At 40.1% G+C, this 15,895-nt stretch overlaps 1 protein-coding gene across 13 annotated transcripts in view; it reads right to left on the reverse strand.

Moving 5' to 3' along the window:
- Positions 1–400: 400 nt before the first annotated feature.
- pacs2 (phosphofurin acidic cluster sorting protein 2) overlaps positions 401–15,895 on the reverse strand; it is a 68,199-nt gene continuing 52,704 nt past the window's right edge. For 8 of the 13 annotated variants that reach the window (XM_084045407.1, XM_084045416.1, XM_084045414.1 and 5 more), the window contains 16 exons: positions 15,091–15,181; positions 14,663–14,734; positions 14,227–14,351; positions 12,935–13,067; positions 12,240–12,344; positions 11,990–12,096; positions 11,332–11,486; positions 10,235–10,345; positions 9,556–9,664; positions 8,608–8,640; positions 5,380–5,422; positions 5,184–5,226; positions 3,643–3,814; positions 1,337–1,560; positions 955–1,068; positions 401–539 (listed from right to left, as the gene is read on the reverse strand). In XM_084045407.1, the coding sequence (XP_083901533.1) occupies positions 421–539; positions 955–1,068; positions 1,337–1,560; positions 3,643–3,814; positions 5,184–5,226; positions 5,380–5,422; positions 8,608–8,640; positions 9,556–9,664; positions 10,235–10,345; positions 11,332–11,486; positions 11,990–12,096; positions 12,240–12,344; positions 12,935–13,067; positions 14,227–14,351; positions 14,663–14,734; positions 15,091–15,181 (1,756 nt within the window). In that variant the 3' untranslated portion in view covers positions 401–420. The remainder of the gene's footprint in view (positions 540–954; positions 1,069–1,336; positions 1,561–3,642; positions 3,815–5,183; positions 5,227–5,379; positions 5,423–8,607; positions 8,641–9,555; positions 9,665–10,234; positions 10,346–11,331; positions 11,487–11,989; positions 12,097–12,239; positions 12,345–12,934; positions 13,068–14,226; positions 14,352–14,662; positions 14,735–15,090; positions 15,182–15,895) is intronic. The other 5 variants (XM_084045409.1, XM_084045418.1, XM_084045410.1 and 2 more) reach the window with 3 other exon arrangements.

The following is a 15,895-nucleotide window of genomic DNA, read 5'->3' on the forward strand; positions in this document are numbered from 1 at the left end:
TTGGGCACTCGTTAATGTTAGATGTTAATTTATTCTTTTCTAATTATTATTTTATTAGGATTCCTTTTTTTCTTTTTTTTCGCAAAATTCTATAAAACATCAGCAGGATATATAGATATATTTCTTTTTTAAAAAGCCAAGTAATGAAATCTTCCCATGACAGCCTTGCCTCGAGAAGTTTTTACATAAATAGAAAATAAAAATAAAAAACGCAAAAAAGATAATCGTCATCATCATCATCATCATCAGATAGAATAGATGTACAAGACGAGGAAAGCATGGGAGCTTTAAATTAAGACAGTAGGATGAATGTGTGCAGACAGGGACAGGGTGGGTTAAACGGTGTTGGCACAAGGGGTGGGGAAGGGAGTGGACAGACAGGGGAGGCTGTCCTCAAGGGCTGCAGTCTCTTACAGGACACTAGTATGGGCCTTTTGAATGTCCAAAAATCCCTATAGGGAAGTGTTTGACGTGTGAGGACCACTGAGCAGCCAGCTGGAAAAACTTGACGTCATTCCATTCCACACCGTCGATCAACACTGTGGGAGGGAGAGGGCATGGTACAGGCATCACTTTAAATTGACATCATATTGCACTGTAAATTGAATATGTTTACAGTTTAGGAATTTTAGCCAATTTTGACTGTACATCAGCACAATCCTACCTTGAACATTACCAGCAACTCAATGTAATATTGAATATTTCATTACTGTATGTAATAATAGTTGGTATTGTATGGGGGTTGGATGACTATATCTACAGTACCTGATGCCCAGTCTTTTGTTTTGTCCTGAATTTGTACAAAGGTCACATGGGATTTCAGTGAAAATTAGAAACGGCCACATTCTGCCAGGCCTTTTGTTTATTTCTTTGCCTCTCCTGCACCATTCCGATCAGAACAGACCACTCATTATTAAAACAGAGAGTGAGACAGGACAAAGGAAACATCATTACCTCTCAGCATGGTCTGCTGGTGCTTGGCAGTACAGATGAGCCGGCTAATGCCCTCGATCACTTGGCTCTTAGACTCCACCTCCTTGTCTTTACTCTTTTTTGGCAGGAACATGACTGGTGATGAGGGAACAACAGAGATACCAGTTGTTAAGTGACATGGAAGCCCTGCATGAAGCCCAGAAGTCTAGTATCAACCAAATAATGAAAATGACATGGAAACAAGTGTTACAGCCAAGGCTTGGGAATAGCCATGGCTGTAGCACTTGTTTCCATGTCATTTTCATTATTTGGTTGATTAGCCATTAGTAGCCAGAGAAGTATATTTGCATCAGACCACTGCATTAAGACCAAAAGCTGCAGAATAGTCATTGCCACATATTACCCTTTTTGTTCTTCTCCTTGGTCACCACAGTCATAGACATGGTAGGCTGGGTGCTCAGCTCTGCACCCCCCACGGGCAGCCGGCTGACCTGCAGCGAGCGGAACGTGCACTTCAGGCTGTTCTTAGAGGAAGTGTCTCGCTTTTCCATGTCTCTCTTCCTGTCCGTCGGAGCCACCCAGTAGTCCACCTGCAGCCCCATCAGCTCCCCCTGATGTCCACCAGAACTTCAGGAAAACACAGGGTGAGAAGAGATACGTTATCGCTGACTGACAGTCACAAATATCAGCATCACTGACACGTCTGTAAACAGAAGCTTTTTGGCCTGCAAAATGTTGAGCTCCAACTATGGAATACCAATACTGAATTAAATTGTTTGTATATTCAAATTCATGGTATGGTAATCAGGAACCAAAAATAACAATGCTGGCCTGAGATCAAATTCTGCCAGAATTGTTTCTCGTGTCTCCCTTGCTTTGTTTCTTTCTGCCTTCCTACTGTCTCAATAAAGAAATATAGCTGTAAGCTATATACAGTAGCTGTAATACCAAGGAGAAAGCAGTGAGCACAACACTGTATGTTGCAAATCAGCTTCCTACTGTATCTCTCCATGGTCATTAGAGGTGCCCTTCTAACATGTCTGATTGGCATGAGATATGCCCGTTCAAATGTGCGTTTTCAATTGATTGCTACTGTATAACACCCCCCTTTTGAAGACAGGAGGGGCAGAAGTTCTTCCTTGGCCTACTGGGAGTGTGAGTGCAAAGTTCTACGCCGATCTGGGACGGACGGACGGACGGACGGACGGACGGACAGACAGACAGACAGACAGACAGACAGACAGACAGACAGACAGACAGACAGACAGACAGACAGACAGACAGACAGACAGACAGACAGACAGACAGACAGACAGAATCCCTCAATTTTGGCTGTTCCGGCCTCCTGGCGGAGATAATAATTGTTATAGCACCACCATGAGGCCTATCAGCTTGAAAAAGCCACACACCCTACCATTTTAATTGACTCAAGGAGGATTGCTAAAACAAATCTTAGGAGTAGGGATTTAAGAGATAAAAAAAACAATAAATCACAATGGCAGAAAATGTAAGTAGGCGGAACTTTAAAGTCCATGAGGCAAATTTGTTCCTCATGAGAGGCATAGGCGTACAGAATTTCACAGGACATGAGAAATGCCTGTTCAAATTTGGCATGACAATCAGGCATGACTCTCTATCCTTCAGGAAGTTTTGTAACAAAGACTGGGCGGTAATGCCTGAACATCAGTAAACAGAAAATACATTTTTAGGTAAAAATAAATATTCTCTCCCCTGATTTTTACCAAATCTAGACATGAGACCAGGTCTGTTTTGGAGTTAGTCCAACATTTGAAACATGTTGGACAAAATCATAAATAACTCCCACATGAAACATCATTGTCAAGCACACTAACATCGTAAAACAATGTTTCAAAAAGTGCTATAAAGTATAGGGCTTAAGTGGTAAAACTGTGTGGAAAAACAAGTGTGTGCGTGCGTGAATGCACGTGTGGCTGGCTTCAGCTTTATCAGATGTAAGAAGTGGGTCCAAGGAAAAAAGTTGGGAACCACTGCTGGATCCTGTATGAGTTCTCTCTCTACTAAAAAAACTGGATGGTGAGACCCCTGTTACTGAACAAACTCTCTATAGCTACTGGAATATAGAGAGCTTTACACATTTTTACACACAAACAATATCACACCACCACCTACTGTATAACTACGCAATTATTGTATGTTTAGCTAATATATACATTATTATTCAAATAAGTTGAATAACATTCCAATAACCTTGGACAAAATGCAAACAAACACTAAAGCGATTAACAGGAAAATTGTGTTTATGTACAACGTACCACCAATGCTGTGAACACTTTCAAGATTTTTCAAAAATGTTCAAAAATAGCAGTAGAAGCTTGTATATCTGCTATCTTTGAATAGCTAATACAAAAATCTAAACTGACACAAATGCTTTCCCAGTTTTAATGATGATGTGACAGTTAAATACAGTGGCTGTGGAAACGCATGCATCCCTGATTGTCATAGGATCAAATCCCACCAGGAGCCATCTCGTCTGTATGTCACTATGCCCTGTAATCTTTGTGCCACTTTTCACACTTTGCTACAGCTCAATACATAAAAAACTAGAAAAATAATGATAGAAGACCGACAGTTCCCTTAAAAGTAGAATTGCTGACCAATATCAATGGCTCATGTTTATCATCTTTCCTTGGAGCAGGGAAAGTCCTTGAACAGACCGCCATGATATACCTGTAACAGAAACCAGTGGTGACGGAGGGAGAGGAGGGAGGTGTGGGCGATGCTTCCTTGAGAGCAGGAGACACTTGCGGAGGAGTGGAGGAAAGGAGTGCTGACCCCATGGGAGCGGCGTCGTCAGAGTCCCCTGAAGGACAGAAGAGCGTAGAGGCTTCATTCCAGCAGACTATGTAACGAGAGAGTAGGAGAAAAATGAACGATGTTCATTGCTCAGTGTTTCACAAACGCAGACTATACAAATTACAGGCCTCTGGGGCCAGTTGCACCACCTCACACTAAGTTCAAACTTAGCCTAGTTATAGCTTAAACACATTCAATCCGGGAAAGTGTCTCTGTCATTTTAGATTTCTTTGGCTGAAAAATCGTGAAAATGAGTGCAAATCTTTGAATATATATTTAAAAAATATATATATATATTTAAAGATTTGCAAAAAAAATCACATAAAAAACAAAAAATATCAGATCTACAAGCTCATAGCGCGGCCCTCGGTGCCGCGCTATGAGCTTGTATATCTGCTATTTTTGAATAGCCAAAGAAATCTAAAAATGACACAGATACTTTCCCGGCTAACTGGGTTAAATGGCTTTTTTAAAAGCCATTTAAGCTATAACTAGGCTAAGTTTGAACTTAGTGTGAGGTGGTGCAACTGGCCCCTGAAATATTAACATTTGGCAACTGAAGCGTTCATAATCGCAGATTACTTTATTATTACAGAAGAGTGGGTTTTACTGTCACGCCAGTTTGCGAATTTCACAGCAGATGTATTATAATTCTCATAGATGTAGGCTAATACATTATGATAATATCATAATACATTATAATCACTGTTATAATGCATTATAGTGTGATTATAGTTTACTATAATCATTGGTTATTGTGTGCTTTAAATAAAGTTGGAAGAATTTTGTATCTATGAAGAAAAACAGCCTACACCTTGAGGAACGTCATTACTTTACTTAAAGCACCCAATGACCACTTAAATTGACTTACTGTATTCACACTATAATGCAATATAACAGTGATTATAATACAGCATAATGTATTAAACTATGAGAATTATAGTACACCACATCTTTACCAAAATGTCTGTGAGTGTCCAACAATAAGTATTATAATCCTTACCCTTATAAGCCATTATAAAATGCTTTATAGTGTGTTATGATTATTATTATAAAGCATTATGAGTATTTATGAGTTAAGTAGATTATAATTTATTATAATGTAAGTATGATTATAAGGGATGCATAGTTAGTGTTACCGAAAAGTTCATTTTCTGTCTTTTTAGTATTTTTGTTATATTTCTGCTTAATTAAATAGTGCAGTGGGGAGAGATGGAAAGGTGAAGGTCGATGATAAAGAGATGACATGCAACATGGATCATGAGCCGGACTCGATCCCACACCTTTGCATTCGGCCCACATTCTAGGGGCAGAGAATGGCATGCAATTATTATGCAAAAACATATTTTTATGATGGATATTTATCTCTACCCCTAACAGCAACCACCCATTGAAAATGTGTATTTATGACTTGCCTGACGTTGCAGATGTCTGTTCCACAATGCCAACTTTCACCATCTGTAGAATTCAAAGTAGAGTGAAAGGATTACCATAAACAGATTGAGTAACATTTATACTAAAAATCACACTTATGCAAAAGGCCTTACATGCAAATGGCACCAATATGACTCCATCTAGGTATTCTAGGCAGAGAAATGAGTAGTGACTTACCCCAATGAAAGGAATGAATTTCTGACACGAGTCCTCATCTGGGCTGTGGAGAGGCAGAGGAGCCCAAACAGGCAATACAGGAGATAAAGGAGGCAAGAAGAGGAAAAATATGTCTTGAAATGGAAGAGAATTGGAAAGTGTTTTATGTGACCAAATGTGTCCAAAAAGCACTATGTCCCAGAAGCATTTCTAAAGCTACTAATTTCTGCAAAGTAAAAGATTGTAATGCACAGAAACATCAACAGCATCTAAAGTTAGTAGTACTAGGATCTATGGTTAGTAAATTTGACATCTGGACTACTTTCTTTTCCAGTATGTGAATAGTGGAAAATGAACACTACATGATTACAACATTCAAACACGGTGGACAGAGCATGCTTCATTTGATGCCAGGCCTGGCTTGAGAACCCCTGTTAAAGAATCATATCTAAAATCACCCCCCCCCCCCCCCCCCTCTTCATTCACTCCCCACCACTACAGACAAGCAAAAAGCAAGGCATGCAAGCTAATAGATAGCCAATCCCAAAGCTATCCCACCACTGCAGGGACCAAAACCAATTCACCAAACAAGTCCAACTGAACAGCATTCAGGAGACAGCATGTCCGTCAGATAAGAGGAACGGCTAAAGAGAAGCTGCATATGTAAGTTCAACCAGGAGGTACGTGATAGGACAGAGCGGGTGAGAAGGAAGAGCAGCAACCTACAGTACTATTCCTGGTTCCATGCACTACCTGAGATTGGTAGTGCATCACTACAGTACATCTATAAAGCACTCACTGAACTATTTTCCTGATAGGCACCAGAAAAATAGCCTGAATGGAACTATCATCTAGGCTCATCTGACATTATGTCAAAACTTGATGACTTGATGGCGGTAAAAGGTTGGTGCTCTTGCCTTGAAGAAACCTGCCATCGCCCCCCCAGGGAAGAAACAGAGAGACTACAGAGAGAGAGAGAGAGAGAGGAAGAAAGAATGAGAAAGAAGACAGTCTCTACAGTAGGTACAGTATGCAATCCAGGCCAGGGTTCCTTTTCTTTTTTTTACTCACACACAACACAACACAAACCCTGCCAAAATCACTGTCAGGGCAGCCAGAGGGAGAAACAGCCAAATGTCTGTCGGGTATGTATGTGATGCACGTTCATCTCAACTCGCAAGAATGGCTCATGACTCAGCATGTGATCTTTGTGGAACATCATTTCTGTTCGATGTCTTTGTTCAAATGTGCGATGTAATCGTAAAGCACACTAATACATGCAGGTTCAGTCCATGTAAAAATTGACAGTGGAACTCTGGACAATACGAAATGCATGCATTTTCCAGGCTGAGTTTAAAATGTAGTTCTAGAACTAAACATTCTGGAACCCACTGAATAAGGCTTTTAGACAGACCATCAAGCAAACAGTGCTGAAAGTATTATCAATATTTATGTATGGGTTGGTGTCAGTATGTAATGTCGCTGTTGCTATTTGTGCTCAGCTGAGTGGGCTTTAGTATAGCCAGCAGCAGTATTACAGCTGATTAATGTGTTTATATTGCTCCTTTTAATTTTATAGCACTCAACACACTTGTTAAGAAAAGTGCTGCATAATTATAGTTGTCATCAAAACTGTGAGGATTGAAACAGACTTACTATAAATAAATTCAAATGATGGTTAGTGTGACGTTAACACCAGCACATACTCAAGTCAACTTAGTTGACCTCTAACCTTAAGCAGACTATGCATGTATATATACTTCCTGGTTTGTGTACTGTACACACTGAAGATGGGACAATAATCTTCTCCATCCATATTCAAATGGACCTATTATGCCAGAAGAAACCTTTCATCGTCAATCTTTTAATACTGTGTATATATTTATCGGTCTTTATGAGACAATAGCAGACAGACATGAATGGCCCAAAGCGTGTTGAGGGTCACAAACAGGGATGAAGTAGGGATTAGGAAAGAGCAGAGAGAATCCAGAGGAGGGAGGAGAGGGTTCATTGTACTGTAACTGGCATCCTGCCACCTTATCAGCACTCTTTGTTCAACTGTGACTTCATAATTACATGGAGCGGAAAAATAACTTCAGCTCCAGAATGTGGGTATATTTTAGGTTTGTTTGCAGAGTTTGTTCACTCTGATCAACAACAGGTTGGAGGTTCACTCCTACTGTAAAATATTATTAGTCTGGTAGCATTGTGACTGCACCTGAATAATTTCCTTTCTTGTTGAAGGAAATAAACCTCTAAACTAGGGGTGTTAATTAAACTAATCAATTGAACCGATAAAGAAATAGACATTTCATTTCAAATATAGCTAATCTACAAGCTCACAGCACATCGATGTGAGCTTGTGCGACACCATAGAACTGCATGACAAAGTATTAAATAGGTCTTAAGTGGTTAATCAGACTTCTTTCACGTCTATTTAGACATAATAAAAAATAAACATTAAATATAAAAAGGTGCGCTTCTCGATTATTTAATTAATCAAAAACACAATCAATCGAATAATCGCTAAGAAAATAATGAATAGTTGCAGCCCTACTCTAAACTATAATATCTTTACTTGTTATACAAAGTCTTCCACGAATGTCATTAAAACGTAGGAAACAAAACCTATTTATAAAATGCCTTCAGAGATATTTCTATCACACAATAAAGTAAGACTTGGTTAAAAAATACCCTGCATACTTTTTTTATATACTGTTGCAAGGTTTGCATCTCATGCTTCATTAGTGTTTGGGTGCTCAGTAATATCAATAATAAATCTTGTAAAGTGTTTCCAGCCTTAGAAAAAATCACCACCACGGGCTAGGGGTCAGAGTTAGATATTATCCCTTGTTAATGGGAAGACTTTGTGTGTGGGGTGCACAAGCAATATGTGTTTATAGGCATGTGTGTGTGTGTGTGTGTGTGTGTGTGTGTGTGTGTGTGTGTGTGTGTGTGTGTGTGTGTGTGTGTGTGTGTGTGTGTGTGTGTGTGTGTGTGTGTGTGTGTGTGTGTGTGTGTGTGTGTGTGTGTGTGTGTGTGTGTGTGTGTGTGTGTGTGTGTGTGTGCGCGCACGTGTGTGCGAGCGTGTGTGTGCGTGTGTGACTTGGAAACTGTTAAAGTGGCGAGCTGCAGCACAAGTAACAGACACACATAGAAAGGGGGGTGGAGGGGGGGGGGTCCAACACAGAAAAGCGCATGAATCACCAGATAGGAGGAAGACAAACAGACTGAAGCAGACCACAATACCTTACTGCAAAATCAAAATGAAAGCTCTTTTTCCTTCAAAGAAAAGAAAAGAAAAAAGAAAATAAACACAAAAAAGGAAAACATGTTATTCACGCACACAGTGATGGAGAAGACAGTGATGTTTAGAGGACAAGACTCACATCACATATCAGATATTAACCCCCACACACAAAGTCAGACACTAGTAGAATTCAGCGTCATTAGTGACATGACATTTTCAGCTCGCTTTTGTTTTGTTTTGTTCCTTTCAAAAGGGGGGTTGTGTACAGTATATCGTACCCATGAAATGTGTTTTCAGTTTTAGACACACCTATCCCTTTGTGGGTTCATTAACGCCAAGGTCTCAGTGGGGTTGCCGAGTGACACAAAGGTAAACAACACTTCAAAGTGTATTTTGGGTGTACTTGAATATTTTCAACCCCCTTTTGAAAGTACAAACCAACCAAACAAACATAGGCTCAGCATTAAGAGCATTTGTTAGACAAATCCTCAAAAGAAGGCCCCCCCAAAAAACATACCCCACTTCCCCATTTCTGTGTTAAGTCATAATTACTGAGTATGGTTCTGAATCTGTACTGTTTTAACAGTGGTTCTCAAAGTGGGGTCCAGGAACCCACAGGAGTCACAGAGGGGGTTCCCCAGCAAAATGTGTTAATATAGCATCAAAATCAGTTCAACCACTTTAACCCTATATACATCTTGTAGATCTACCTTTTTCTAAAACAATCTTGAATGAAATTTAACATTTAGAATATTTTTGAAACATTTTAACAACACAAATCTTGTATGGTGGTCCCTGGCACAACATATTTTCAGATGGGGGTCCATGGCCGAATACAGTACATATTAATTTGGGGGTCCTTGACATGAAACGGTTTGAGAATCACTGTGTCATAAAATACAATGGACTCTGCGATTGGCAAGAGAGACAATTGTACATCAACCTACCTCTTGTGTTTGTAAGTGAGCATGGCCTCAGCGATGGGGAGCTGGTGGGCTCCATTCGCCCCCACCATGTACTGCGTTACCCTGGAAACCACATCTGGGTCCTCCTGTGCTGTATAGAACAGAACAATTGCTATTCTTCTCCTGCTTAGTGTGTGTGTGTGTGTGTGTGTGTGTGTGTGTGTGTGTGTGTGTGTGTGTGTGTGTGTGTGTGTGTGTGCGCGCACATATTATTTATAATGCATTAATTATCTGTTCATTGAAACTTGATATCTCAGTGTAGTATAAAAGTGATAGAACACTCAAAGTTGTGTCTTACGGTAAATAAGATCACAGCTAAGCTTTAATTATCTACATAACAGTGTCCCTCTTTTGCTCTATTCCTCAAATATATAATGTGTATGATATACAGCATATGTATAAAGCATATATGATTTACATATACATATACTGTATATTGGTAGAGAGAGAGAGAGAGAGAGAGAGAGAGAGAGAGAGATAGATAGAAATATAAATCTAATATAGAAATGTAAAATATGACAGTATGTAAATCTAAATCTCTTTCATGAGTGCACAGCATTAAAAGAATGAACAGTAAATATAACTGTAATATCTAGACAAATAGTAATCTACACAATGAATACTTCACTATTTCTAATAAAACATTCATAGTGTGTCCTACCCACGACAGGGGCCTCGGGTTTGTGAAACAAGTCCCTCCATGCTGCATCCTGGAATAAGCTGTTGTAGCGATAGTCAATGGTGCCCAGATATTTAGAGACTGGATGAACTCCTGAATGCAGTCCAGAAGAGACATACAATCTAATCAGATGTTGTTTTAGCTGTTGTATTTGATCAACTTCACATATACTGAGAAAGGATATGGCAGATAGTGAAGTCAACAATATTTAAGTCATATTTAATTACTGTCAGACAGAGACCTTGTATGTCCAAAAACGTAAATTTTTAGGAAATGGAGAAAAATAACTTGTGTTTCAATGGATCCAATGTAGTTATTATATAGTCACAAACTATTGTTATATTACTTTTCATTGGTTAAATATTCATAGAAACCGGCACAGACTTAATTTCACATAATATTTCAAATATAGCAAAAATAGATCTACAAGCTCACAGCGCTTTTGGCACGACACTGTCTGCTGCACGAGGCCATGACATCATCTACTGTATGTGGCTGTGCCTTTAATGACCTAATTACCTCTCCTCTCTCACCAGGCTGGCACACCCGCAGCCCATCTCTGATTGTTGAAGCCCCCACCTAACAACTGTTTTAAAAGCTGTTCAGTACACAGGCATAGCCAGTGCCACAGCCCACAGCATTAAGGCTTAAGAGAGCCTTTTCTCTGTTTTGTTTTGTTTTGTTTTGTTTTAGTTTATTTTAGTTTGGCCTGGGGATGACCGGTAGTCCTGTTTTGTTCGGTAGATTTTAGTTTAATTAGGGAGGGGGGCTAGTTTTGACAGCCCTATAGGGGTTGGGCTAGTCCCCCCTACTTCATTTTCATCTCCTGAGGTTGATTCATCTTGTTTGTTCTCATCATGTGGGTAAGAAATAAAGAACCCTAGACTGTTTTGTGTGGTGTCCTATTATGTCAAGGTCCTCCATCTTTTCAAGCCATTGGTTTGTTTATAGTTAATGTTGATTGAGTTTAATGGAGGGCGTAAAACTGTCTGTACGACAAAGTAGGGCATAAAAAAAGTAAATATGGAGATAGAAGTTTTACACCTGACAGTGACTATTTGTTTCATGCTACAACTAACCTAGAGGGATGACAAGGAACCTCATGTAGCCCAGCCAGTCAGGCGTCTTATGAGAGAGATGGTCCACAAACAGCCTTAAGACGGCACTGAGGTAGTGCTGAGCCCCAGCCACAGCTATCTTTATTGGTATAGGCGTCTGGGAGTTACAATTACAACTAGGGAGAGAAAACAAAGAACATCAAGCACTTGAATCACCAGGTAAAGGGAATATACTGTACAGGAAACTCTTTGGTGACTTTGCAGACATACTGTATTGATAAATTACAGAGTTTCTTTGTACATCCTGACGTGCATGGCACAAGGACAGGACCTCATCACAGACAGTACAATTACTGTAAGTAAAATAAAAGCAAATAGCCAGATACACATACACTTAATAGATAGATAGATGCATTCAAGATAGCACAGAGAGTATTATAAATGCCAACTAAATAAAACAGTGAAATGCAAGCAATGTGGAACGGATGGTTAGGGGGCATAAGACATATTATGGACAATAGGCAATGCATATGTATAGATATCCAACATATATTGGATATTATACATATTATATGCCTTAGTATAGCACAGGGAGCATGTGTTACTACATCTGTAAAGGGAAATGCAGAGAATAACAAGCAAAGTGTAACTTGTTCTCTTTTGTGAGAATCTGACTTACAATCTCTGGATGCGCGACACGATGGTGATGAAAGCAGCCTGGATGTCCGCTGTGGTGCAGGTACAGACCACTGGAAGATGATGGTTCTGAAGGATGTCCGAGAGGTACTGAGGGGAGGGCAGGAGGGGAGAGGCATTGGATATATGGAATTTACACCAAATGATAAAATGTGTCAATATCTCTCAAATACGTGTGTAGTCAATCTAGGCTGCTCTCGGGCCCAATTTATTTTTTAGCTCTTATTCCTCACCTGGCCCTGCCAGTCTGAGGTGTTGATGAGGATGATGCTGTCAGGGAGGTGGTCGTCTGACACCAAGATATGGTTCAGCTGGTCATACACAGTTTTCCTTGGGATCTGGAGAGGAAAGAGGACGTTAGATTGAGATGCTCTGGTACCGGCATGTTGGTTAATGGGTTGTACCTGGCAGCTAGCAGCACAATCAAAGATTGACTTTATGCAATCACAGTAAAATCCTCAGTGTTCATTTATCTTATTTTATATTCATTGTAACTCTGACAGTGTACAAATGTAACCAAATGGACCCAACGGTTTTAACAGAGGCGAAACCCTATGAAATAATGGACAGGAGTAAATAACCTGACTTGATGAATTATTTTTCATATTTAAATGCTGATTTCAGTTCTGACAAAGTGAATTATAGATGTAATTCCAAATGTAATTCATGTAACCTCTTAATGGTTACTGCCATCTTCTGCTCAACATTCCATAAGATTATGTCTGTGAACCCCTCACACACTAGAGGATCTTATCCTCTAGTGTGGGGGAGATAATAGGTTCTGGCCAGGCTTGAATGGGGTACGAGTACGACACCGTGATCGTCGGTAGGGGAAATTGGATACAACATCGGGCAAATTATCCTCTAGTGTGGGGCCAATTTAACCGTCTACAAAGCTCTGAGTCAGGTTGCTGTTCTCTGCTTCTACCTGTAGATGGCAGCGTGTGTCAAGGGAGCGTTCGTTGTCCAGGCTGTTGGCCCTCTCATTCAATGGCCTGCTAGGCTGACGCTCCTTAAGCGATGTACTCCTGCCTCGCCTTCCTGGTATCTTAGGCTCCTGCCTGTAAGGACATGAGCAGGGGGAGAATGATTGATGAAATTAGAGGATTCTGAATATAAGTGGAAGGGAATACAGTATATCAATGGGAGGAGCAAAGAGAAGAGGAGAGGAGAGGAGAGGAGAGGAGAGGAGAGGAGAGGAGAGATGAATTGGGGAAATCTTAACACAAAGAGAATACCATACAAAAGGATTGCAAAAAGGCTACCGCACCATGATGGAGGCAGAACCTAAGTCTCTTAGGACCACACTGCTATTTCACTGTACAAAAACGATTGAGTATACTCCGAAGATTACTATGGGAGGATCTCTCTAAGGCTAGCAATTGGCTAGCCCTGTAGGCAAAACCTAGTGTTTTTTTTTGGAACTAAGCCTAGACTAAAGAAGCATCGTCCAATCATGGTGGTACTAGAGATAGCTGAAATGGCGATATAGGTGCTGAGGAAAGTAAATGCATGCAGTAGGTTTTTGGCTAGAAAGGACTGGCTGCTTTGAGAGGATCATCTCAGACTCCTTGCTAACAGCCTAGCGCATTGTCAATTTTATTATGCCAGCATATCCTTGTTTGGGGGGCTGTCAATTTCACCAAAGAACAAACTACAGGTGTCACAAAATAATATGATTAGGGTTGTGATGGGTCTTGACTCTTGGCCCCTGTGATCCTGTTGGGACAACTTGGGAGGAGACATTTTCAGAGCTCAGTTGGCTGCCAGTTGAGGCCAGAGTAGAGCAGCTTGGTTCAATATGGTCCACAAAATAGTTAATTAGAGGGTACCGACCTAGAGTAAGTACCTGACCTAGTGTAGGGGAATCACACAGCCTTTGTACCAGAGCTAGCATAGCTAATCTGCATCCCTGAAGGTGTGGAACAAATTACATTTTCATTCAAAAGAACAACGGAGGAACAAATGAGGAAAAAACTCATTTAACTGGCAATGGAGGGATAATACTTGTTTTAGTGTATTGTATTGTTTTGTATGATCTGTACATTTAGTTTATTAGTTTATTTTATAAGCAATGTTGTAAATAATAACATTGTTGTTGTAAATGCTTATCCTTGAGACTAAGGACCACAATGGAAATAAGACACATTTTTGTGCTGTATATATATATATTTTTTTTTCTTTTTACGATACATATGTAAATGATGAATGATAATTTACCTATTAGATGAAATGATGAGGGACTCTGTCTTGGTCATCTTGCCAGTAGGGGGCAGTCTCTCAAGAAACGTGTCCATGGTGTCCATTTCCAGCTCTGTGGTTGGAGTCACTGCCTCTGGTACCTCCTATGGGAGAGCACACAATCAGAGAGAGAGAGAGAGAGAGAGAGAGAGAGAGAGAGAGAGAGAGAGAGAGAGAGAGAGAGAGAGAGAGAGAGAGAGAGAGACAGAGACAGACAGAGACAGACAGAGAGACAGAGAGACAGAGAGACAGAGAGACAGAGGAAGATGGAGTAGTGCTTATGATAAGAAACTGTCTTATCTGTGGCAGCCTATTGGAGAAACACGGTGTCTCTTTACCAGCAGTGTAGCATCAAGTACAAAGAACTTGTGTGTCTAAGTAACACAAGGCACTGTTTGTTTTGTCTAATACTCACAAAAGAGACATTATCAGAGACACTGTCCCCCTGGAATTTGGCACCGCCACACTTGGTTTTGTCTGGGTCGTTCTGGAACAGTAACAGGTTACAGAGAACTTGTAATCACCAGGCTAATGACAAAACATACTTCATTGTACAACCAAGTTACTAGCAGAATAACTATATAAATATATATAATATATATTTATAATATAAATGTTAGGTTAGGCTTAAACAGCTTGAATCCCCAGCCTGGCTAGGACAGTCTTTAGAATTCCCTAGCCAGGGGGGTACAGGGTTTTGTTTACTACTATTATAACCTAAAGTCATTAATATGTATGTGTACTTAAATGATTAGCATGTAGATTGGCTATTTTTGCAGACTGTTTGTCCCAGAATAGGGACACTAGGGTTCATGTAGTAATATTGTAATATTGGGGTCTCACCGGGCTAGGAGGCTCCCTGTGACTCCGGCTGCTGTGGATACTCCCAATCTCAGTTTGGGAGCTGGAGAGGGAGAGGCCCTCGAAATATGGCCTGAAAACAGGGACATACTTTGAACATGCTGTGATTTAGTGGAATGTGTTACATCATCCCTCACAGCATTCATAGCATCATTAGTTCAAATCATCAAAAGAGTTCTATTCCAAATTTATACAAAAATCCTCAGTTAATCTTTTAATCAAATATAGAGTGCTGAGATTGTAAAAGCAGTCTAAAAATGTAACAGGTTTAAACCATCAACCAGCCATTAAAAATGGCCATGATTTGTATTAACTTTATCATTTTATAAGTCCATGTCAATGTGAACATTTTGTAATGAAACTCTTCTTGAATTTCTCCCTGGTGGATCTTTTGCGTGCATGCGCACATGCACACACACGCAAACTTATCAAAATGTTGACATTGACTATAGGTCATGCTTACTCGATCTCGCACTTGTTAATCGATCTGGATATGAGCGTCTGCTAAATGCCTAAAGTGCATATTGGTCAAATCATACAATCTGATTGGCTGACAGATGTGGTATAATAACCATATACCATGGCTATATGAAGTCTAATGTCTTTGTACAGTTCTATATCACTCTGCGGCTAAGAAAAACCTTTAGGCTACAAACTGTAGGTCAAGATGAAACCCACAACAACATTTAAGGTGAATTTCAATCTCTGTGGGAGCTCAATGGATGGAGGAGTGGATAGAGTAATGTCTCCAGGGACATGTCACGCCTAAAAAGGACGACACACAGAG

This window comes from Gymnoscopelus microlampas, assembly GCF_963454915.1.
Source record: "Gymnoscopelus microlampas genome assembly, chromosome: 20".
NCBI classification, from domain to species: Eukaryota; Metazoa; Chordata; class Actinopteri; order Myctophiformes; family Myctophidae; genus Gymnoscopelus; species Gymnoscopelus microlampas.